This window comes from Cibotium barometz, chromosome 39, assembly GCF_041138505.1.
Source record: "Cibotium barometz isolate CiBa-2024 chromosome 39, ASM4113850v1, whole genome shotgun sequence".
In the NCBI taxonomy this organism is placed as follows: Eukaryota; Viridiplantae; Streptophyta; class Polypodiopsida; order Cyatheales; family Cibotiaceae; genus Cibotium; species Cibotium barometz.
This window is the reverse complement of record NC_141084.1, coordinates 23304891-23330152: the sequence shown is the minus strand read 5'-3', so window position 1 is coordinate 23330152 and position 25262 is coordinate 23304891. Positions and strand designations below refer to the sequence as shown.

The following is a 25262-nucleotide window of genomic DNA, read 5'->3' as shown; positions in this document are numbered from 1 at the left end:
CTGACACATACACAAGGTCATTTGTTCTGGTAGTGAGTAGCCGATTTCTCTTCTTCGAGGCAACATGGCTAAAAACATTTAACACTCCATAGTTGCTCAATTGGAGAAGAACTTGCATTCTGACTGAGAATGCGCATTGCAAGCCGTTGTAGCTCTGGAGTACCCGATCCGTAGTTCTCCCACCAAAGAGCACCTCCCATAAGTGTCCTATCTTGTTGGGCATCTGCTGAACCAAAATTACCTGTCTTTGCTCTGTACTTTCCCAAATCAATTCTAATCTTGCTTCTCATTGTAGCATCAGGCACCAATCTGGCAAGGATTTTGTCCCAGCCATTTGTGACTTCTTCATCCGATTCCTGGCCTTTGCCTTGAAACTCTGGATCAATCACGAATGCAGCTGCATGCATTGGTGAGTGATATCGGTCCCACCTTGATTGACACAAACTTTGAAGTTCTGCCTTCTTTGTTGTGTCGGGCTCCAAAGAAAGGATACGCTCCACCATCTTGTCCATACCCTCATAAACTTTGCCAATGCAAGGTTTTTTCCCATCCACCATACGCAGCATGTAGATAATGGGCTTCGTAATGTTGACAACATGCTCAATCTTCACCCACAAAGGAGCATCCATGATGTGGGTATAACAAGTTGTTCCTTGTGTGCTACGGGCAGTGGGCCACGTGCTCCACTCATCACTCACTACAAGCTGCTTGAGAATGTTATGGAGTGCAACTAGCCTCTCTAGCATAATAAAATTATATGCAAAACGAGTTTCCGAATATTTTTTAAGATCCAAGTTTGGGGATCTTTTCCTAAACTCGGAGAGGCTAAATGTGTGCCGAGTGATGAATGAAACTATGTCTTTTCCCTTTGCTATGCATGGTGCTACCCATGAAAGACCATCAATGTCTTTCAGAAGATTATTCAAGCCATGTGCAATGCATGGAGTGAATGTGATGTGTGGATACCTTGCCAAAAGAAGGTCGCCTGCAGCTCGATTTGAGGCCTCCCCATCACCAATGACCTGGATCACATCTTGAGGACCCACTTGCTCAATTGCCTCTGCCCATTCCTCCACGATGACGTCGGCATACTTGCCCGTTGGAGAGGCATCATGGGAAGACACAAAAAATGTGTTTCCTCGAGAGTATGCGATGATGCCATGGATGGAGCGAGATTGGCTATCACTCCATCCATCACTAATGATGGAGACACCGTTGCGTTGCCACCCTTCCTTGACGTTTTGCATGGCTTGCTCAACAGCTTCCTTTTCCTTTGCCAAAAGCGTGGTTCGAAGGCTCTCCGAAGAAGGGGGAGTGTAGGTTGGTCCAAATTCAGCAATGAGACGAACCATTTTTCGAAAATAAGGGGACCTTGCCACATTGAAAGCGATGTGGTCATGGTAGAAGAACCTTGCAATAGCTGCATCCACGGCTTCTCGTTTGCGTGGATTCCAAGAACCCGCAAGAGTTCTTTGCGTGCCTTTGGGGGGTGGTGGTTGATGCACGGAAGAAGAGCCTACGGATGTGGAGAAGTTGCTTGAAGGAGTTGTAAAGAATGATGGGTTCGCAGCCGTAGCTCTTGGAGGAGGAGCACGAAAAATCACTTCATTATGCCTAGCTTCTAGCTCTCTCTTTTTCTCAGCTGAGATTGACAAGCATGGTTGGATTTCTTGTCCCGGCTCATGGATTAGGTGACCTCGAACTCGGTTGACTCCCCCATGTTTGGTGCTGCCACAATAGCGACATTTCCACTTCCTAGCTCCTCCGCCTTGATTGGCCTCAAGAATATCCACCTCATCCCACCATGACCATGCTTCGTTCTTCTTGGCTCTCTTGGTTCCCTTGGGAGGCATTATATGAGAGAGAGAGAGAGAGAGAGAGATTGTACTTGGCTTTGAGAGAGAGATTGTACTTGGCTATGAGAGAGAGAAAGCTGTCTTGGTTCCCTTATGAGAGAGAGAGAGAGAGAGAGAGATTGTACAATGTACTTGGCTATGAATAATGAGAGAGAGAGATTGTACTTGGCTATGCACACTGTACTTGCAGCTGCACTCTGCAGGTTTTTATAAGTTCTCAGAGAGGTACGTTTTTTTTAAAACGTTGATATTGACGTTTTTTTTTTGAACGTTGCAGGGCAGCCTGGCAGGTCGTCTTTCAACGTTTAAAAAAAACGTTGCATAATCTATTCTTTTTTTCCCATGTTTTTTTTTAGGGGTTGACGGCGGCGCTACTTGCAGGTATCTGTTTTTTTTTTAAAAATACAAAGGGTGCCCAAAACGTTTTGGGCACCTGTAACCCTTCTATTCAAAAAAAAAAAGAAGGATACGCTATTACGCTGCCGGCGGCCAGAACGTGGAAAAAAAAAACGTTAAGGGTGCCGTTTCGCGAATCATGGAAAAAAAAATAAAAAAAGCGTTCCTCCACGTTCCGCCGTTCCCAAGTTCCATTCCTCCACGTTCCCCCGTTCCACACCAATGGAATGGCGTTCCCATGTGACTATGATGGTACTACCTGGAGTACCAGCTTCTATAACAAGCTCTCTACCTCTATGAACAAAGCTGATTTTCTTTTATAGTCCTTCTTGGGCTCCATACGAGCATGCCAAGGCGTCCCCAACAAAACATCACATCCTGTGAGAGGAGCAACTAAGAAACTCTCATGATCAAGATATCCCTCAATATGAATTCGGAGTTTGCCAATGATCGGCATTACATCAACTCCTTTACCCTCAAAAGCGGCATTTGCATTCATTTGAGTCCCAAAATCTAATACATCCAAGCCTATGGTAGCAGCCATCTGTACCGAAATGAACTTATCTGTGGATGCATCATCAAACAAAAAGAGTGCCGGCTGATCCCTCAATTGTCCCCATGCTTTACATATTGTTCTATGATCTGGGGGTTGCCCCGTGTTTCCCTGCACATCGGGCACAACATTCACATAAGGCTTTTTTGCATTAGAATCTGCATTCTTGGGATTCTATGGGCATTTGGTAAATATGTGATCCTTACTGCCACAACCAAAACATTTCCCATCACATACATAATCAAGCCTCTGCTGTTTTGACAGCCCAAAATCATTGTGTTTACCCCCCGGCTTCTTAGACGAGTTTCCCTTTGTATCTGAGGCATCTTTATGCTCACTTTTATAGGGCTGTCCACCCTTTTTCTAGTCATAACCAGCCCATCTCTTGCCCTTAAATGAATCTGAATTTGACTTGTTTTTAACCCACTTCATATGCAAATTTTCAGCTATGAGTGCCGAGTTTATCAACTGCTGAAGAGTCTGATTTGGGTACACCTGTAAGCTCTCTTGAATGATGGGGTGCAAACCTGATTCAAACTTCCATTTCTTCTCCCCATTAGAAAGAGACATAAAGGGAGTAACTTTCAGCAGTACCTTCCAGTACTTAGCTATATATGTCTGCAGTGTCTCCCCTTCATCTTGCTTACCAATCCCACTCTTTGCGTACATTCTTGGCAAAGTTTGGAGGCAAGAATTGAGCATAAAACTGAATTTTAAAGTCATCCCATGTGCGGGCAGCACTTGCATCCAAAAGCTTGGCCATCCACCAATCACTAGCTGTCTCTTTGAGATGCATACCCACATGCCTGAGTTTAGACTTCTCAGAGAAATCTTCATTGCAAAAAGCAATTTCAAACTGTCTCACAAAAGCAAGCGCCTTTGTAGTATCCATCTTGCCATAGAAGTTCTCAAACTTCACATCTTCGTCTCCTGACTTGAACTCTCGGCTATTCTTTTTAGAACAAGACTTGTCTCTAGCCTCATGTCTAGGCTTAGGACTCATGCCTGGGTCTCTTCCCACGTACTCGAGACACGCTCTTGGAGTGGTGAGAATCTTCACTTGAAGAACGCTCTCGGCGTGAAGATGCACAACGGTGACAAGGATCTACACCTCCTGATGTACTGGAATCTACATGTGCTTCCACGCGGAGAGTCCTTTTTGTACCTGCATCACCCAATACATCCTTTTGGACTTTCAAATAAGATATGGCCAGCTCTCTAGGATCTTCATATCCCATCTATGCTGCTATGGCCTCAAAGGCTGCATCGTCACTTGAACCCTTCTTTTTCTTTTCATTCAAAACCCTTTGCACATCAGGGTCATTGTTGAGAGTCCCCAATTCAACTCTCCTCACGATAGCATCTAACTTAACGCTTGAGAGCCTCTAGCTCTGAAAGTACATCGGCTTGGTCAGAATATGCAGATTTAGCCGACCGCTGTGCATCCGAATGCTCACCAAACCCTGCTTGCATGCACATATTTCACAATCTGTATGCTCAGCAAAAAGCTTTCCGTATGCCCAAAAACGTCTTTCTCAAGCAAAGAAAGAAACCAAAGCTCTGATACCGATGTCACAAACGCGCACGTGTATACGGAACCAATTCATTACCAAAACAGCATACATACATCAACCATTCCTGGCATATACATGATTACCATCATTGTGAAACATTACATGAGCATATACATCCTGCAAACATAAACCAACTTGCACATGACACAGCACTAGGGGCTGAAAATGGACCAGCCCGCCCACCCCCCTCCCCCAAGGTATCTTTATTACCAACAACAAAAGTATTTATATGTACAAGATGCGGGTGCCCGGAGAGTACACACTCATCTAGCCGACACCAGATTTATCCAACTGTGAAAAACATAGGTAAACACATTACCTGCAACTCCTCGGTCACCAACCACTCCTATTGCAACACCCTCCGTCACCAACCGCTCCTGTAGAAATACCCTCGGTCACCAACCAGGGTAGAGCGATCACCAACCACTCCTATACTTTGATAGAGCGGTCACCAACCCCTAACAAAGTGCTGTCCCAGACCTGCAAAACAGAGTAACCAGCCATGGTTTTGGCTCACTAGCCACCCACATGTTCCACCAGATCACATCCCCAGGTCTGATACTTGTCTAGGGATATGTTTGCTCAAGTTTCGTCGCAAGAAACCTCCTGCAAACCTGCAAAAACAGCCAATAATGCCCCTTACAACAGTCGGCCAGCTCCTGTTGAGCCTCTGTTCACTCCGTCCAAGCCCTGTTCTCAGCAGAGTAGCACAAAACAGACCCAACAGCCATGCGCCAGCTTCTGGAAACAAATCTACCAGCCTGCAGCCCAATAGATGCAGTCGGCCAGCCATGTAGAGAGAGAAAGAGAGAGAAATAGCAGCCAACCAACCCTGGGACTCTTGCTCTTGGCATGTACTCCACCTGTAGCTCATGCAAATGAGTAAACTTGCTGTTTTTCCTGTCCAAACAGCTCCTAATAGCCCACGTTTTCAGATGAGTGCTCTACAAGTCAGGGCTTGCACACTTTGGCCCTCCCACACCCAGAATAGCAACTCGCGGAGCTATTTGGGAGTGCCCGCGTGCCCATCTCTCATAATTGGCCTTGGTTCATTAAAAATAGTCCAGCCTGATGTGAACTCACTTATAGAATTATAAGTGTGTCCGCCCACACTTTAAGTGAATGTGAACCCTGCACCCATTAAACCTTGGTAACATGAAATAATGAATAAATTGGGTTAAGTGTGCACACTTAACACGTGCAAAACACATAAGGAAACCATATGAGTCCCAAACAGGTGTGCACACGCGTATCCACGGGTTGTCCAGATGTCCCCAATGCCCGTGGACATTCATAGAAAAAATACCAAGCAATGTCCAGGCATCAAAAACAAGTCATCCATGCATGTGCAACTCACATACATATGCTAGTGCACAAACACAGTGGATGAAATCTCCCAACTTACATCTTGTACATCCAACTAGCCCGTTCACAAGCGTCGTCCACACAGGACCAAAAAGTACTCACCAGGGTAACCACCCTTCCATGAGTCCAGAGTCACTCACCAGGGTTACCACCCTTCCATGAGTTCATAAATCATGCCAAGAACTCACACCAAGATACCAATCCTTCCATGGAGCCCTTCCACATGTATTCAATCATGACATCATTCCAGACGTCTGCCAGAGAAGTGGTGACACTTTGCACAAGCCAGCTATGACACTTTGCACAAGCCATCTATGACTCGACATAGTAAGGGACATGGTTCTTTGGCCTCTTGGAGAGGCAATACTTCCAAGCTCATTTCCAAGCTTGTTTTTCAAACTCCCAAGGTTCACACTGCAACCATTAATGGAGTACTCTTTTGTGGGCATGGTTTGGATAGAAAGAAATTGTTCAGAATTGGGAGGCTGCAAAATCTTTTGCTTTCTAGGCTCATCAAGTCCAATTCCTTAGTCCCTCATGAGATCATACTAGCTGAGATAATCCGGCCTTCTAGGTTCATCAGCACCAAATCCTCAATTTTTGATGAGATCATGTTATGCTTTCTAGGCTCATACTGTGCAGATCCTCCGTCACACATGAGATCATATTAGCTAAGTTTGGGAATGTTACATGTGTTGGAGGAGCGAGATCTTGATTAATGATAAGAAAAAGAGAGTAACTCTAATCCTATGTTTAGCAAACACAAAGAAGTGCCCTTGCTACTTTGCTTCAAGTCTTTTTCCCCCCCCCCGGAAAAGAGATCCTTCTATTAATTACGAAAAAAGAACAACCACGCGGGCTAAGTACAATCTCGACTCCATAGAGGAAGCAATAATCAAAATTAAAAAACGGGTGGTGCTCTCCTCCTCAGGCTAACCGCTCTAGGAAGCTACCTCATACAATGAGGAGGGGGGAGCATCCAAGCCGGTGGTCTATAATGCCAAGTGGGCTCACCACTACTGATAGTGAGAAATGGGTCGTGCACCAAGTCTGCAAGACGGCCTCACCGCGCTTCCGCATGCGATCAGAGCCACCCTAGAGTTTCCCCCGGTGTCCATGGAGAGTGTGAATTGTCATCATTTGGCCATTTATATGGTTTTCCCCAGTTTCTCACGTCCAAATGTGGCCAATGTGTAGATCCGAGTGTTTTGGTCCCAATTCCACGCTTTCCGATGTGCCAGATTCGTGCCTTGAAATACCAATATGTGGTAGGCATCCCAAGCCCGTGAACTGGACATGCATAGCACGTGAACCATGCGAGTGCCTTGTATTCTGACGTGTTTTGTGATAGGTGGTAAATATGCCGGAAACCTTTGTTTATTTCATTAAAATTTCTTTGTAGTGTTATAACCTTGGCAGGTTCACATTGGGAATGAGTGGGCGTTTAACAAAATGTGCCCGGGGCTCAGCCTGGTGGGCACCCATGCCACCAAGGCATATCGGGAAGGCCTTTCACCTATACGTGGACCATCCACGTGTGAGAAGGTTGGTGGAAAACGCTCAACATAAGCATGCACGAGGGAAATCTTCGAAAGGGAGGAGGCGATTTAAGGAAGCGTTGGTTTTTTGGCTGCCGGCTCTCTATTCGGAGGTCGACCCCTACATGATGCTTGTTGGGTGATGGTCTTCGCTCTACAATTCACTGGTCAGCTGAATCACCTTTTGCTACTGGTCGCTTCCCTACACGTGCTGCTGATGGTCGCCTCTCTACACGTGCTGCTGCTAGTCGCTTCTCTACACGTGCTGCTGCTGGTCGTTTCTCTACTCAGGCTGCCGGTCTGCCGTAGGTTTTGCTACAAGCTGTTGGCGCACGAACAACAAGATTGAAGAATTGGCACCACAAGTGAACCACCAGGAAGAGGTGATTCATATGATGAAAGGGACCTAGATGCAACAACTAGGAAATGCCATAGGCTGCCTCAGTGATAGGGGAACTCCGGGCAGAAATGGAAGCCCCAAAGGCTACGGTCAAGGACCATACAGTGGAGGAAGGGGAACTAAATATATATGCCTAGATGAATCCAAGAACATGCCCAAATTCACCTTATAAGGAAGTGCAATTTATAACCTCATGGTAGTCATCCACAAGACAATAAACCATCAACTCCATCATGCATAGTATGGACTAGATACTACGACATCCCCACTAACGTCATCAGTGCCCAATAGTGGGTATAGAACTTGGTATTAATAATATATACTCCACACACACACACACACACACACACACACACACAAGAGCATACATTCATACAAAGGTCTGCGTATTGAGTTTCTGTCAGAGCTCCAGAGATACAGGGCAGATTCATCCATAATGAAGCCTAGCACTAAGGATCATAATGAAGCCTAGCACTAAGGATCATAACAAATAGAAGGAATTATTACAACAAAAAGGTAGTTGATAGGGCATATGCACCACGAAAGATAGAAAGAATTAACACAATATCAACTGGCTACAACTTGGACGAAAACTTCACAATGTGAAATTTGCATGTCCGCTAATAAGGCATAAAGATATACCTAGATGAATCCAAGAACATGCCCAAATTCACCTTATAAGGAAGTGCAATTTATAACCTCATGGTAGTCATCCACAAGACAATAAACCATCAACTCCATCATGCATAGTATGGACTAGATACTACAATATCCCCATTAACGTCATCAATGCCGAATAGTGGGTGTAGAACTTGATATCAATATATGCTCCCACACACACCCCAAGCACACACACACACACACACACACTATTCAAGTGGGTCTAAGGATGGACTTGGCGCAGTTGAAAGCTGCGGGAAGAACTGTAGACCACCAAGAAAGATTGACTGGAGGTGGTGAAGAAGCACAAACCCCCACAGAGCATCATACATGATACTCTCGAAGAGGAGAAACGTGCTAAGGATAGGGCCCTCCATGTGCGAGTGCAGGGGCTTCCCCCAAGGAGGATGCCATTAGATGCTAGTAGTAGCCGGGATCCCCCCCCTCCCTCCTTTGCAGATACATGGAGGGCAGGCAAGGATATGACACGAAAGCGTCCCTCCATCACTAGATTCCCTGAAACCACCAGTAGACAAGCCTTCTTAGACAGGCAAGCTGCCCTCAAGGACACATAGGTGTACATGGGAGATGATCTCACCCCAACACAGGTGGCACACCGGCGTGAGGTGATGGTGACAATTCATGAGGCCCATAGAGCAAGCAAGGTCATTATCACTAAGCGCCATCCCAAATAGGGACGCGGGGTCTATGAGACCAAACACCTGAGGTTAGCAGTATGGAACTGCAATGGCATGTTGTGGTCCAATCCAAGAGGTTTGAGCGAGATTCTCACAGGCAAGGATGTCATTTTCTATTCAGAGACTCATCAGAGCCCTAAGAGGGGCTTACCATACATAGCCGGGTATGAGTGGGAGTCAGCATTCCGAGGCAACACTCACACATCAGGAGGAGTACGTGGCTCTAGAGGGGTAGCTATCCTTTTTAGATCTCATCTTCGACAAATTCTTAGCAACATCCCGGTAGAACGAAGATGCACAATATCTTTGGGTGCGGCTACAGCTTAGCAGTGACAGAATCATCCACATGGCTGCGTGTTATTTTGCACCATGCCACTCCCCTTACGCCGCACGGCATGGCCAGTCACCGTACTTACCATTATATAGGGATATTATGGAATTCTCACAGCTGGGGAAAGTCCTCTTGCTCGGAGACTTCAACGCCAGGACGCGAAGTCAACATGACCCACTACTCTGACCCTATCACACTACAAGAGCTGGACATCACTGACACAAGGCTGTAGAGATCATCACAGGACCGTGAGGAGGTCACAGTGTATGAGAGATATTTCTTGAAGCTAGGAGTTGACATGGTCTTGTTATCTATACCGGGATGTCCAGATGGCCCTCCTCCGACGTGTTCACCTTCTTCCCTCACTCAGGAGGTACTAGCACCGTGGACTACCTTATGGGATCTCCGGCTTTGGCATATCCTGAACTGCAAAGAGGCCTAGAGAAAACTCCGTAAACATCGCCCCCCCACACCTATCACCTGCCCGGACACAACGCACTCCTATGCAAGCTCCCTCTATCATATCCCCCATCAGCCACCCCTACCCCTACCCCCACCACCTCCACCTTCTTCACAAAGGGCATGGTCCTCAAGGCTATTCGTAGACTCCGTAATCGGCAAGCCCAGGATCGTGAGGGACTCACTGCCGAGTAAATCTCACATGCCAATGATACCTCGGCACCCCTAGCCTAGGGGTTCAATGGAGCCCTTTGTGAAGGATTTCCACCCTCTTGGTCCACCAACACCATCAGTGTTCCAATGAAACGCGTTTCATTCCATCTCAATGAAACGAAATGTTTCATTGGAATGAAACATGTTTCTTTCATGCTACCTGGGAAAACCTACGTTTTTCAACGTTTTCTATCCAGAGAGCACGTTTTTTCAAAAAAACGTCTACAGGCGATTGGGAAATTGATTGAAGGAGCACCTGCCTTGGACAAATCAGCTCCTACCAACTCCTCCCGCACTTCCGAGGTTCCGTGCCCGCCAACTCTCAGGTTGGTTGTGATTTGCGCTTTTTTTCTTCGATTTTGTAAAAAACACACAGATTTTTAAATTTGGGGGTTTTCATGCCAGGGTGCCAATCCAGCCCTGCTTTTGTCAAGATGCCTCGCACTAAGGATGCCATGTGGGCCCATGTCACTCCCGTATCTAAATATGGTGGTTCAGGCACACAAAAGTGGAAATGCAATTTTTGCGGGGTTTGCTCAAGAGGGTCCATAATCCGTGTTAAGGCCCATTTCACAAGTTTAACCGGGGAAGGCATTGGTGCATGCAAACATCAAAGCCAAGCTACAAGAATGGAAAAGACAGCAACTAGTAGGACGCGGATGTGGGCCTGTGCTTGAGGATATTGGGGCTAGTGAGGATACATGTGAGGCATCAAAGAGAACACGGTTGGGTTCAAAGCACAGAGCCAAGCAGGATTTGGGGGTGCTCGTAGTTCCACTCCCACGGCAACACGAACCTCTTTGCCCGTAGCACCCAAAGCCTCTCTAAAGAGAGCAAGCATGCAAAAGCAGGCAATTAAAGATGCATGTTTAATATTGTTTTGCAAGGAAGGCAACATATTATAAACCTGTATGTAAATTTTGAGGCCTGTACCCCCCCTTTTTGTATGAAATGTTTCTGAAACTCCTGGAAAATGAATGAAATGTTTATGAAACGTTTATGAAACACGTTTCATGAAACGCCTGGCAACTATGAACACCACCTCCATCCTTGACCAGATCTACACCCTCCGTGCCATCATCGAGGAGGGTAGAGCATGACATCAGAGGATTTACTGCTACTTTGTGAATTTCCGCAAAGCTTTTGATACTGTACCCTAAGCTCACCTCCTACACCGTCCACAGGAGAGGATTCCCATCTGTCATGGTTTGGAGCATCATCGCTCTCTATGAGTCCATCACCGGACGAGTGAGAGCCCCAAGAGGTGCATCACATGAGATTTCCAGCACTATTGGAGTGAAACAGGGCTACCCTCTATCACCCACTCTTTTTGGCCTCTACATTGATGAGATCTCCAGTTTCATTGACAGATTAGGTAGGGTTGCTCCCACACTGGCAAGCATATTGATCCCCATACTACTTTATGCAGATGACATCGTCCTCCTCTCAGATTCAGCCGAGGGGCTTCAAAGACAGTTGGATGCCTTATAGGACTTCTGCACTCAGCATGACCTCTCTGTTAACCTTGGTAAAACCAAGGTAATGGTCTTCAATACTTCTCGCCCCTTCACATCCATATTGATCTTCACATATAGAGGGGATCCTGTGGAGATTGTCTCATCCTATGTCTACCTTGGTGTCGCTTTCAGAGGCCCACGCTTCACCATGCTTCCCGCAGCACATGCCAAAGTGACATGGGGATATGCAGCTTTGCGCTTACTTGAGTGGCAGTGCTTCCAGGCACATTTCCAACAGCCCAAAACGAAGGGTTGGCTTTTTGACACCCTCGTCACACCAACCTAGATGTATGGATCGGCCTTCTCGGACTAGATTTATCCAATGAGGATTGTCAGCGAGTTGAGAGGCCCCACGTCATGATGTTCTCCAATATGATCCATAGCAAACCATCAATCCCACACCAGATTATCCAAGTAAAGTTTGCTGCAGCCCGGATGGTAGTGGATGCACTCTTCCAAACAGTCACATACCTCCATCGCATCAGTCACCTGGATCCCCACAGGTACCCAAGGCTTGCCTTGGAATCCTTGTGACAGCTAGCACTTGAGGGCCACTCTGGAGTATGGTATGCATTAGTTTCCACTTGGTTCTCAGTATATGGGCTCTGCATGGACCGCCAACTACCACCTCTTCAGTACAGTTTGGACTCCCCTTTTTTACGGCTCTCTCACGAGGATACACACTGGGTTATCCAGTTAGATCTTCTCAACCTCTACACCCATTGCACATGGATCACACTTCCAAAGCTCCCAACGAAGATGCACTTCTACAGAGATCACTTCATGCTCACTAAGGATGGATTCATCCTGCAGTCAAGCTAGCTAAGTGTTCACACGTCCCATGCCATGCGGATTGCGATTGGCCAAATATGGGTTTCATCCCACCGCCAAAAAGTGGACACAAGTACAGCTGAGCGCGTACACTTTCTTGAGAGAGCTTTGGCCCTAGCCACCCCGCCCCCTCCCTCGCCAACCAACCATCACCTGTTTCTTCAGGACCCAAGAGGTGGGGCATACCGATACAATGGATCTTGTGGACCCACCTCGCCCGAGAGGAGTTGCCTTAGACTAGTCCTCCACACTCCAGTGTGCCTGACACCCCTCTCCCCTCGATCCTCACCCCTCACCCCCCGGCCACAATCCCCTCATCAGCTCCACATCCAGGACATGCTCCACCGCCATCGAGCTACCTTTCCGCGTGACATAGCTGAGGGAGACCGCTCGGCAATACTCATTAGCCCCATGCTTGATATTTCGGAGAGTGGTATACCATCTACTGGGAGCTGATGCTGCTCTCATGTTCCTAGTATTCCATAATGTGTTTCCATGGACACTTTTGTATAACCCCAGTGAGATAGCTATGTTTATGTTTTGTTTCTGTTTTAATTTCCATTCCATGATGAGATATGCCATGGACATTATTGTATCACTTTGGTCTCATAAGCCCATTGGGTCTTCACTAGATGCTTAATCTCTCTCTCTCTCTCTCTCTCTCTCTCTCTCTCTCTCTCTCTCACACACACACACACACACACACACACGCACGCACAAAGATAAACGGAAGAAAGGAGAAAATAAGAGTATGTTTTTAGTATTATTCAAACGTGATCTCCAAGCAAAAAAAATTATCTTATATACCTAGATGAATCCAGGAACATGCCCAAATTCACCTTTTAGGAACGTGCATGTTATATACTCATGGTAGTCAACCCACAAGACTATATAACTATCAACTCCATAATGCATTGTATGGACTAGATACTACGACATCCCTACTAACGTCATCAGTGCCCAATAGTGGGTGTAGAACTCTGTATCAAGATATGCTCTCACACACGCACACACACACACACACACACAACATAAGAGCATATATTCACACAAAGCCCTTCGTAGTGAGTTTCTGTCAAACCTCTGGAGATGCAGGGCATACTAAGCCATAATGAAGCCTAGCACTAAGGGAAGTAGCAAATAGAAAGAATTAGTACAGCAAATAAGTAGTTGATAGGGCAAATGCACCACTAAAGATAGAAAGAATTAGCACAATATCATTTGAACCTACCTTTTCCAAATCAAAGCCACAAATTTAACGAACCTGAAGGGTGTGAATATTGAACAGGATGATCGTTGGGGACGGAATAAGTTCCCATGAAGCTTGTTTACTACCCGCCTCCTTGCACTCATCCGAATGCGAGTCTGATATGTTGCTACATGAGCAGAAAGGAATCACCTGACCTTCACCAAGCTTCTGATGGGAAACATCCAATGTTGTGGAACTGTTTGCATACCAACTTGTATCTGGCTGCTGATGCTTTGTGCAGCTTGTGCCAACAACAGCATAATGTCCATCTGTAGACACAATGATGCTTGTAACATCACCTTCAGAAGCAGGTAGATCTAAAGAGACCATTGCAATACCATTTATAGTGAAAGTTGATAGATTGCGCTTTGTCTTATCCCAAACAATGAGAATGCCCTCAGATGACAATGCAACAGCATCCACTCCTTGCAGAGGCAGGCTACGCACAAGCCTGCCCCTTCTGATTGAATGCAGAAGTACACCACGTGTTGGTGAGCAAGAAACTGCAATATCCAGATCAGCATTGACGCAGCAGCAAGTCAGTTTATCCACATGGCCTCTCAACACATGCAATGGTCCATCAATCTGTTTTCTTCTTCCCTCTGCAACAACACTCCCATCAAGCTTATCCTTATTAGAGGTTGAGCTTGCAGCAGCAGCAGCAGCAGCAGCTGCCATCAGTCCTGGTTCTGACAAACTGTTATATGAACTGGTACTAGCAATGGAGTTACTGTGAATTCTCCAAAGCATTGCTGTGCAGTCACATGATCCTGTCAGGCATATACTACCATCGGGGGATACTGAGAGGCATGTGATTGGAGCGTAATGCCCTAATGCTGTCTCCAATGTTCTTGCATTGTCGCCTGCCACTAGCTTAAGACTGTTATCCGCATGTCCACCTTGAAAGTAAATCGACACACAAGTTAATGTCTGCTACCAGATAGTGTGCAGCAAGTCTGTAAGCTTATACCAGCAACCAAACGAAAACCTATGAATTTAGAGTTGGCAAGGAATGTTCCACTGATGTCGGGCAGACATGAGCAGAAAAACTTACCAGTCAAAAGATGGGCATCTGTGGTGATAGCAACAACATGGCTACTTCTTACTCCTGGAGCTGCAAGAGCAACTGCACGGGGATAGCGCCATTCCGCGAAGCCTGATCCAGCTTGCCTACTGAACATACGAATCAAAGCACCACCTCCTGAAGAGGCAGCTGGTTTACCATGCTGAAAGTGAAATGGCAAACCCTGGCCATCGGGTGTATGTGGTTGCCACTTATGCACAGCCACAGAACATGCAGGTGCATTCATATCCACAGTGATGACAGATTCATGTGTAGTGCATATGGCACCTGCTGGCACATTGCATCGCTCAGATAAAGGGACTGTGTAGCACTGGGTAGCTGAAGGATTTCTGAAAACTGTCTGCAAAAAGCAAACGAGCACAAGAAAGCAAGAGAAACTGTTAGAGATCTGTATAGATAGCACAAAAAGGAGAACAGGGCAGTGCTTGACAACCACACGCTTGTTTCCTATCATTGTGATAACTTAAATAGTGCAACGATGGGAATCATAGTTGCATGCAACAGAAACGGATGATGTCTCTGCAACGGAAATGGCTTGAAACTGGAAACGGAAATGCCTACGAAACGGCACTTCTTTAATATTATATGGTAGATGTAAATCAAAATGATGAAAAAAAAAAAAGATAAATAGAGGGGAACTTGGGATATCTCATAATTTGAAACAGAGAACAAGGAAAATCAACACTTAGCGGGAGAGAAGTGTGGGAAAAACCCTTGGGTGAGATTAGGTAACGAAGCCTTCAAAGAAACCAAGTTTCCTCAATTTTGGCTAGGAAACAGCCCCGTTTCCTGTTACTATGATGGGAATGCCCGATGGGCATCAGGGTTTGTACAAATATTACAGATCCATCCTCTATGTGGCCATTGATTTATATGTTTCACGTGGATGCACTTGGTGGTGCATTACCATGGACATGTTGCAAATCTTTCATGCAAATATTTATCAGCAGTCCAATGCAAGACCAATAACCCCACCATATTGATAACCATACTTACTTCTGTAGAGAAAACAAGAAATTGGCACAGTTCAAGATTGCCTTTGTTTCAATGATTGAATAGAACAACACAGTTCTTTTGCATCCTTTTCATTACCACACATGAGTCATGGCCTTCTGCATATATGATCTAACAGATACCTGCAAATGAAGGACTTCCTCTAACGGCATTCGTTTTATATGAGGGGAAGTCAAAAGCTGAGATGGTGTCTGCCCAAAGTAGGCTATCTGGTCTTGAGTCCCTTTTCTGATGACCTGCACCACAATTCCCAAAACATGTTACAACATGTAGCTCCTAGTTTCAAGGCACAAAGATGTGAATGGACTGAGGAAAAAAATTTCACACACAATAGCCAGTGGAAATGGCTGTGATACTTGTCTACTGAGCCCTCAGATCATAGATGCAATGCAAAAAGAAAAAAACACTAAATAATAATGCCCTAAATTCCTTTTTTTTGGTGGATATATATCGTTTGGTTAAGGTACCTCCAGCAGGTGTAGGCTGGTGGTTATTGATTCCAGGTCCTTGACCCAGGAAGCCAAACCCTTCGACCCCAGGATACATGCTCGCGGACATAACATCCTAATTCTTTTACACCATTTGAAAGAAAACAAAGGCAGGACAACTTGAAGAGTATGAATTTATCTGGCATCATGCCATCTAAGTAACTACAACCAGCTGCCTAGTCCTGGTTTGCTACATCCCTAAAAACAGTGCAGAAGGAAACATGGTTTGCAGGACAGCTTACCGGGTCGCTTATCTTATCTATATCTACTGCACCCTCATACGTCATGTAGAAGAACACATTGTTAGCAGCAACAGCATCTCTCCCCCTTTGTTTGTACCTGCAAAAGAACATAAGCAGTAGAGTTCCATTTGCTTTATTTTCTGAGGGTAGACAAGGAACACAACCAGAAGATACCAAAAAGTATACTTTGGAGGACTTACTGACCCAAAAATCAGGTCAATCCAGTTATGGAGATGTGCGGAAATGTGTTGGCTCTCAAGAGCTGCACGGTGCTTTTGGATAAAATCTACAGGACTTGTTGCCCAAGGAGGAAGTCTGACATCCCCTGCCATATTATCCAGAGTAATCAAGATCCTCACAAACTCTCAATCGGAAAATAGAACCTCCACAAAAGAGAGACTTACCTAGCTTCTCGCCTTTCTGAGTCTTCCCTAAGCTGATGTCATTGACATTCATTAAGATTTCTGGTGAATAAAACAGTTCAGGAACCTGGGTTGCCCAACGTGCAAAGAAAATGAGACTCAAACATGTTGAGTGGTGTCAACTTGAACGCATGCTCACCACCACACAAATAATGTAACCACCTGCTAATGTACTAAAAATATGCCACATAAACCAACTCTTCAAAACATTTGAAAAGATGGAAGACAGGGCACATGCCAAGGTCTTCCCTAAGCTATACCAAATTTCTAGCAAACATATTCATCTTTTTTTCTTCAGCCCTTGGTAGGGAACAAAAACACATACCAACTCCTTCACATCACTCATGTCCTCCAAGACGCCATTCCAAGTTGATCCAATATCACCAAACATGCGATCGGCATGATCAAATTTTCCCCCTTGCAACTGAATAGAGAGGGTTGTAAATGGTTCCAGGCGAACCAGATAATAAAGCACCTATTCAGGAAAAGACACAAAAGATTGTGTTTGTGTTGGATGAATGAAACCCAAATGAAGCATTCAAGAAAATAAACGACTAGCACAACATGAAGCACACTAAAATATGACAATACGGAAACATACTTTATTTAAAAACAAAGAAGACTAAAAATGAAATGCACTTAGATAAAATGAAATGGATATATACTTTTTTTTTTTGAGAAAAACGATCCTTCTATTAGTTAATGAGAAAACGCCATATGGCTACAAAGCTCACCTCGCAAGGAGGGATAAAAAACACAATGAACACCTGAGCTCCCCCCCGTGGCTGGCCGCTCTCTGGGGGGGGCTACCTAGTAATACATGATGGAGGTGAGAAAAGCCAAACTGGCGGTCTATAGTGCCAAGTGACATCCTCGTCCCTCGCGGCGGTGAGGAAAGGACCAGGCTGCCAAGTGCGGAGGAAAGCCTTGCGGCGCCCTCTCATGCGATCCGAGTCGCCCTGGAGTTTCCCCCAGTGTCCTCTCAAGGTGTGAATGATGTCCACCCAGAGGGCCTGTATGACCTCCGCCGGTGGGGTCGCCTGGTGGTCAATGGCCTCCCTGCATCGGGCTCTCCATATGTGCCAGGCCGTCATGCTGCTGATCATCTCCCATCTCTGCCCAACCCCCTCCTGAGAGGCTGCCGAAGAGAAGTCTGGTGTCGGAACCACCGCCATCGCCCTGTCAGAGACCTGGATGGTCACACTACCAGGGACGTCCTCATATCCAAGTGCAGGGCCGCTGTCCGTGGCCCAAGCCACCGCACCCCACGTCACCAACATCTCACCTGGTGAGCCTGCAAAAACCATCCTGAGAGCGCGCTGCCAGACCTGCTGTGCCTGTGGGCAATCCCATAAGCAGTGCCGCTGTGACTCCTGTGCATGGCCGCACCGAGGGCAGGACGCTGGGTGTCTGCCAAAAGCTAGCCAAGCCCCCACAGCCAATCCTCTATGCGCTGTGAGCCAGAGAAAAAGCGTCACCTTCCGGGTCCGGAAACTGGCCCAAAGGCGCTGCCAGAAGTCCCTAAGAAAGGCAGGAGAGAGCCCCTGTCGCCGCCAATGCTCGGCCGCTGCCGGGGTGCTCGCTATCCTGTGTCTCTGAATCCGCCGCCCCAGCCTCGCTGTGTACTGAAAGAAGGGGATGGCAGGGCTGGTAGGGGCCGAGTAGGGATCTCGCCAAAACCACTCACCTGGATCCCACTGGAGGCGAATAAGAGGCCTGCTGTCCCACGCCCATAATCTCCAAGAGCAGTCCTCCCCTATCGAGGCCGGTGAGGGGTCTACATACCACTGCCTCTGATGAAAGCCGACCACCCATACCCTCTGGAGAATACAACCCTGGAGCCCATCCAAATCCAGTCGTGTCCTCTGGAGCTGGCCATCCTCTCCCACCTCGAAAGTGAGTGGGGAGACGCTCTCCGCTGTGCCGCAGACCGCTAGAAGGATCTCATGCCGAGTAAAGACACCCATCCACTGTGGAGGTGGAGGGTCCTGTACTGAGGTCCGCCACTCCCGGGGGATGGCCGCCTCAATGTCCTGTCTCATCAACTCTCTGCCCCTCATCCGACTGAGCCTCCTCTCCTGAACCTCTGGAGGCAACTGCTGAAAACATATCCAGTCGTCTAGGGACTGGGCCGGGCCGGAGCTCAACGGGCCCCACGACACGTGAGACCGCGAGCCAACCATATGGCCACTCGGAAGTCGAATCAAGGGGTTCCAGATCAATGGCTGCCGCAAGCGTTCCTCATCGGTGCCCGGGGGAGTCTGGAAAAGGGACGGCCTCAGATGCGCCCAGGCCCTCAGAAGGCTGGCTGCAAAACGCTCCTTAAAGCCAAGGCCCACTCCTCTGGATCGCTGCTCCGTAAAGATCCACCTGATGCTGGGGGTCCAGGGGCCGCTAAGAGAAGGAGTGCGGCTGAGCATCCTGGAAACAAGAAACTCCTTCCACCACGGCTCAGCGCCTGGCAGGAGACCACGAACTACCAACTTGCCAAGCAGAGCACGACTTTGGCAAATAGGATCTACAATGCCCAGGCCGCCTCTCTCCCTCGGCTGAGTGATCACAGCCCATGCCACCTTGGCCCTGGCGGGTCGCCCGTCGCCTCCGGACCAAAGAAAGTTCCTGATGAGCCTCTGCACCTGGCCAATGCACGCCCGAGAGAAGGCCCAGCAAGAAGTGATGTACCACATGGTAGCGAGCAGAACCTGGTTGGCCACAACTACTCGGCCAGCCAGAGATAAACGAGCGGTACTCCAATACAGAAGCTTCTTCCGAATACTCAGAAGAAGGGGGGCTATCTGCTGCTCCGGAGATATATCAATGCCCACATAGCATCCCAAATAACGCACTGTAGTGCCGGGGGGCAGCCACTGAAAACCATCAACTGGCCTCCAAGTCGGGGGGGGGCATAGAACTGACCCACAGCCCACACGACTTGTGCCAGTTGATCAAAGCGCCCGAAGCTCTGCAAAACCTGTCCATGGCTGAGGCGAAGCGGCGGAGGTTCTCCTCACCTCCCTGAAGATAGACAGCAGTGTCATCCGCAAACTCCGAGTCTAGGAGCTCCTCCGAGGTGCGGATGGGAAGCTGGAGGCCCCTCAAACCTGTATCCTGTGCCGTCAAGAAGGTGCTCATGGCCTCCGCCACAAAAAGAAAAAGAAAGGGCGCCAAGGGGCACCCCTGCCGCACCGAGCGCGAGAGCTGAAACCTCTCTCCGCACACGCCCTGTATCAGCACCTGGCTATGAGCCGAAGTGTAGAGTGCAGAGACCCCACGAATCCACTGAGGGGGGAAGCCCATCCTCTCCATAGTGCCTTCCAGAAAGGCCCAGTCCACCCGATCATATGCCTTCTCAAAGTCGAGAAGGAGCAGCGCCAGATCCTCCTGTCGAAATCTAGCCAAAGCCGTAGCCTCCCAGAAAGAGAAAATGTTATCCAGAATGCTCCTATCCTGGATGAAGCCTGTCTGCGTGGAGTGGATGATGTCCGGAAGGTGAGGCTGAAGCCACCTGCTGATCGCCTTAGCTAGGACCTTGTAGGCCGTGCCTAGCAGGGTGATCGGTCTCCACTGTCTAATCTCCAGTCTGTCTCCTCCCTCTTTGGGGATCAAGTGGATCAACCCCTCTGCCATGCTGTCCGGCATGACTCCCGTCTCCATAATCTCCTGGAGTGCCAATCTGAAGCCCCTATGAAGGAGGCCCCAGTATCTCTGGAAGAAAGCCACTGAGAGACCATCCTCTCCTGGGCATTTGCCCCGAGGTAATGCCTGCAGAGCCTCCTCCAGTTCCGTATCCGAGAAAGGGGAGAGAAGGGAGTGCTGCAAATGGACCGGCACAACCGGTCTCGTGAAGCTCCAGACCGCCCCCCTAGCCTCTCTCACCCTGTCGTCTGCTGGCTCAGCAGAGAGAAGATCCCTGTAAAAATCTGTGGCTATCGCCCGAACCCTGGGGGGATCCACCACAACCTCGCCATCAGCCTGGCGAAGCCGCCTGAGACCCTCTCGTCTGAATCGAGGCCCATTCGCCTCAAAGAAATCCCGAGTCACTCTGTCTCCAGCCTGAGTCCAAAAAGAAGCCCGAGCATGGAATCGAAACTCCACCCGCCTCTCCTCGATGGATCTGATCTCAGTGCGGGCTGTCTCCATCTGCTCTGAGATCCAGGGGCTCAGAGGATCTCTCTCCTGGAGTCTCTGAAGGGACGCTAGACTCCTCCGAAGGCTCCTCTCCTGCTCTCTGAAGGCCTCCAGACGGTCCAAGGCAGCCAGTCTGAGCATCCGACTGATCTCCAGCAAGCCACTGGCAAGATCATTAGCTGCCGATCCTCTCCTGAACTGCAGCTCTTGCCAGACCTGCTCAACTCTGATCGCGATCTCAGGCTCCTCTATGAGGCAATCTGGAATCCGGACGCTCTGGCCCCGCTCTCCTCTCGTAGGGTCCTCAATCTGGAGAAGCACTGGGAAGTGGTCTGAAAGCGAGGAGCCTGCAAGTATGCCCACGGTGCCACCTCTATCACAAGCCCACTCATCAATGTAGAACCTATCGATGCGAGAGAGGTTAACTCCTGTGGCCCGTCTATCCGAGCGCGAGAAAGAGAGACTCCCCTGCAACCTGCCAAACTCCGGGAGGGTCCACGGATCCTGGCCTCTCACCTGTAGCACAAGCTCCTCCCACGCAGCGAGCTCTGGCCCATGAATGGTCTCCTGGCTGCCCCCCAGCCTGTCCTCTGCATCCTCCAGCATGTTGCAATCCCCTCCTAGGCACCAGTGGTCTGCCAAGGGGAGGGACTGCCTAATGGTGCTCCAGAACTCAGCTCTCCCGGATGCCCCGTTAGGGGCGTAGAAGTTGAGGAAGCCAATGCGATCTTCCCCAACCCGAAGGATGATCCACTGCGCGCGACCCTGAACCAGGGTGCCAGAGTCCACAACCTCGGAAAGAAGCTGCTCGCTGACTGAAATGCATACTCCACCCTGATTTCCCTGGGGGCCATATGCCGGGGACCAAAAAGTGTGACTCCTGCCTGGCAAGATCTTCCCGCAGGTGCGGGTACGCCCGGCAGAGAGGTGGTGCTCCTGGATGAAGAGGATATCTATGGGTCCTCCAACGAGAGCCCTCTGGATCTCCTGGCGAAGTCTGCCCCGACCAATGTAGCAGCGACGTCCACCGAGACCCTGGATGTTCCATGAGAGGATCCTCATGGATGAGCTGTGGCAAGTGAAGCAGCCACCACTGGCTCACCCCTCTCAGCCGGATGATCTGCCCTCCACTCTGTGAGTCTTGGGCGCCGGCTTGGAAGGAGAGTAGTCACTGTCTGTCCGGGTGCGGAGTCTCTCCAGAAAGAGGGTGACCTGAGTCTGTGTCCAGCTCCACTCCGCCTTCGCCCTGTCCAGAGCATAGGCGTGAGACCACTCCTCTGCATATAAATATCGAAAGGTAGGCTGCACCCTCGGGGCGGCATGGAGGAGAATCAATAGCACCGCCTCAACTGATGTGTGGACCAGATCCACCCGCCAATCTCCTATACCAAACAGGCTCATGCGGGCTGAGTGTAGTCGGGTCTGCAATAAGTCCGTGAGCCCCAAGTCACTGAAGTGGTGAGAAAACTCCAGTATCTGGTCACGAAGAACTTCCTCTACAGAGTTGCAGTCCCATGCTATGTCTGGGGCAACGCTAAGAGGAAAGGAGAAGGCCACCATGCTGCTCACCACTGAAGGAGAACGAGAGGGATGGCACACCACACAAACTCGCAAGGGCGCGACCAGTGTCTCGAATGGGCCAGCATCCAGCTGGAGGCACCTGAAAAAACTGTAATCCACTGGTAGCCCCATCACTCGTGGGGGCCCCCCAGGGGAGGCTGGAGAGAACTCTGTGGCGGGCGAAGCTAGGATCGCCATCTCCACCGGCCCGGAGAGGCGGTGAAACAGCCGCTGGACTGAACTCTGGCCTACCCCGCTGCGCTGCCCCGGGGCAGCGGGTGGTCTGGCGAAATATCCTGGAGAGGCCGAAGGGGGGATGGGGGCTCGCGGCGAGGAGGGGGGAGAGCGAGTGGAGGATGGAAAGGCATCTGCCAGAGGATAGGAGTCAGGGGGGGCCGCAGGGGGAGGAGGGAGGGGGGGGGCGGGGGGGGAGAGGGAGAGGGGGGGAGAGGGGGGGGAGGAAAGAGAGCTCTCCGGGTGGGGGGGAGGGGAGCCGGGGGTCGCAGAGAGCGGCCGGGGATCCTCAGGAAACTGCTCCAAGGAGGGGGCGGGGCCCCCCGGGGGGGGAGGCGGGAGTGGTGTCTCCACGTGAGAGGCTCCACCATCGGCCTCAACAACGGGCACTGAGTCTGAATCCTCGTCCATCGGGGTGGGACCTGCAGGCCGCCTATCCCTGACTGGAGCATAAATGCGGGTAGGTGCCTGTATGCCAGCCGGAGTCGCCTGTCCACCAGCCTGTCCGCCAGCCGGAGCTGCCTGCTGGCGTCTACGACGGTCCCTGCGGGCCGGGCGTTTCCGCCGGCGAACCTCCTGCCAGCCGCCAGTCTCCTGGGTCTGCGCGGCGTTCTCCGCTGGAGCCTGCTCGTCCGATGGTGGTGCCTGCTGTGGCGAGCCAGGGATGTCCGGTCTCGGAGGTGGATGGCCACCTCTCGGGTCTCCTGCAGTGGGTCCAGAGGCCGCATAGCGTGAAGGATGAACCCCCTTGCGGGGGCATGCGCGTGCGAGATGGCCCATCTCCCGACATATGAAACACTGGCCGGGGAGGCCCGAATACTCCACGCGCTGTATCAGATGTCCTCCAGAAAGACAAGGGAGGAGGATCGTCTTCGGGAGGGACTCTGGTGACGGAACCACAACACGAATGGCCGGGAGTCCTGCTGCCCGAGCAACCACTGAGGCCGCGGTCTGTGGCACCTCCACCACTTGCCCGAAAGCCCTGCCTATGGACGGCAAGAGGGGCAAGTACTCCCTTCGGAGACCTGGAAAGTAGACGGTGATGGGGAATCCAGTCGCGCCTGCCAGTGGATCAGACGATGGGTCGAAACCGTGGGTCCATCGTGCAAAGAACGCCCGAGAGGAGCGTAGGGCAATGGGGCTCTGAGCCAGCACCCTCTGGGCTGCTGGAGGGGACTCGAACTCCACCTGGTAGTAGCCGCGGCCTAAAAAATCCACGCTGACGATTCTTGCAGTCTCGCCAATGAGGCTACCCTGCAGTAGGTCGCGTAGCTCTCTCCGCATTGGGCGGCTACCCACCACCTTGCAAACCAAGGAAGAGGCCTCCAAGGAAGAAACGGAGGACACGAGAAGCTGCTGCTCTGCATCTGAGAAGTCTAATCGAAGACCTGTATCGGTCGGGGCTGACGGAGAGGCTGCCATGGAGTCCTCCTAAGGGAAAAGACCAGGTACTGGCTGAATCAAAGAGACGAACCCAAGAAAAAACCTCTCCACTACGCGGAAATCGCCGAAAAAAGGGGAACGGGGGGCCGAGGCGGGGAGAAGGGGAGAAGCAGGGACGGGGGGCAGAGAGGCCGACGACGCGAGGAGGGGGGGAAGAAAGGAAGGAGGCGGAAAACAGGGGGGGGAGGCGGAGGCAGGAGGGCGAGGGGGGGCTGCGCAGGGAAGGCGAAGGGGGGGGAAGAAGAGGACGGCGCGGAAGAGGGAGGCGGGGGGCTGAGAAGGCTGGCGGCGCAGGCGGGGGGCTGAGGGGGGCAGGCGGGAAGAAAGCGGGGGAGGGGAGGGGCTGCGGGGACAGGCGGGAGGCTGGGAAGGCTGGCGGCGACAGCGATGGGGGAGGCGCAGGGGTCAGCAGGCTACGCGCTACTCGTTTGTCAAATGGAGCTTTTCTGCACATCGAAATGGATATATACTCCACTTTGAAAAGGGGAAAAAATTTTATACGTAGCACTTTAAGAGACCAATTTGTAGTGCTCTTCATTCATCTGTTCAATACCGCTTTAGATGACGAGATGAGCATGACACCAGTCCACAGACATTATCAATACCTAATGGCATGGGGCAAGAGGTGGAACTGGGGAGCCACCTCACTTGCCAAATACACCCCCAGCTAAAGAAGAGTTTCCATTCAAGAAAGGTAAAAGTGCACACATAAAGAAGCCTCTTCAAGAGAATAAAAGTAAAATGGAAACCACCCAAAACCAAAAAATTTCAGGCTACAGCAGCAGGGAACTCAGAATCAAAAGAACCTAAGGAATTTCTCAAAAGTCCCAGAAATTTCCCATAATTGGCCCAAACACATCCTAAGATCCCTGTAAATGTATAGAATGTGCAGCGTTTGCCTATCTTTGCCATTTTCCATCATGACAATCAAACATTTCACTTTGTCACCTGTTTCGTGATTGAAAATTCTCATTGAAGGTTTGAATAAACTTACAAGCAAAGAGTCC

General features: G+C 49.6%; 2 protein-coding genes across 2 annotated transcripts in view; both read right to left on the bottom strand.

Moving 5' to 3' along the window:
• Window positions 1–25262, bottom strand: part of LOC147615887 (WD-40 repeat family protein / beige-like protein) — a 136005-nt gene that overhangs the window by 7909 nt on the left and 102834 nt on the right. The window contains exons 23-29 of the mRNA XM_086778506.1: window positions 17216–17365; window positions 16873–16957; window positions 16673–16793; window positions 16469–16565; window positions 15861–15974; window positions 14695–15064; window positions 13656–14539 (exon numbers count right to left, since the gene is read on the bottom strand). Coding sequence (XP_086634632.1) covers window positions 13656–14539; window positions 14695–15064; window positions 15861–15974; window positions 16469–16565; window positions 16673–16793; window positions 16873–16957; window positions 17216–17365 — 1821 coding nt within the window. The remainder of the gene's footprint in view (window positions 1–13655; window positions 14540–14694; window positions 15065–15860; window positions 15975–16468; window positions 16566–16672; window positions 16794–16872; window positions 16958–17215; window positions 17366–25262) is intronic.
• Window positions 7–3808, bottom strand: LOC147615888 (uncharacterized). The gene is made up of 3 exons (XM_086778858.1): window positions 3473–3808; window positions 2727–2916; window positions 7–1516 (listed from the first exon to the last, which is right to left on the bottom strand). The coding sequence occupies exons 1-3, from the start codon at window positions 3806–3808 to the stop codon at window positions 69–71; spliced, it is 1974 nt and encodes a 657-aa protein (XP_086634984.1). The 3' UTR covers window positions 7–68.

Excerpts from the sequence above, each read along its gene's own strand:
- LOC147615888 (XM_086778858.1), bottom strand. The coding sequence starts at position 3,808 with ATGAGTCCTAAGCCTAGACATGAGGCTAGAGACAAGTCTTGTTCTAAA. Across the intron at positions 2,917-3,472 it reads CTCCAAACTTTGCCAAGAAT|GGAAACACGGGGCAACCCCC; the intron begins GTACGCAAAGAG and ends CCCGATGTGCAG. Across the intron at positions 1,517-2,726 it reads TGCAAATGCCGCTTTTGAGG|GCTCTTCTTCCGTGCATCAA; the intron begins GTAAAGGAGTTG and ends CCACATCCGTAG.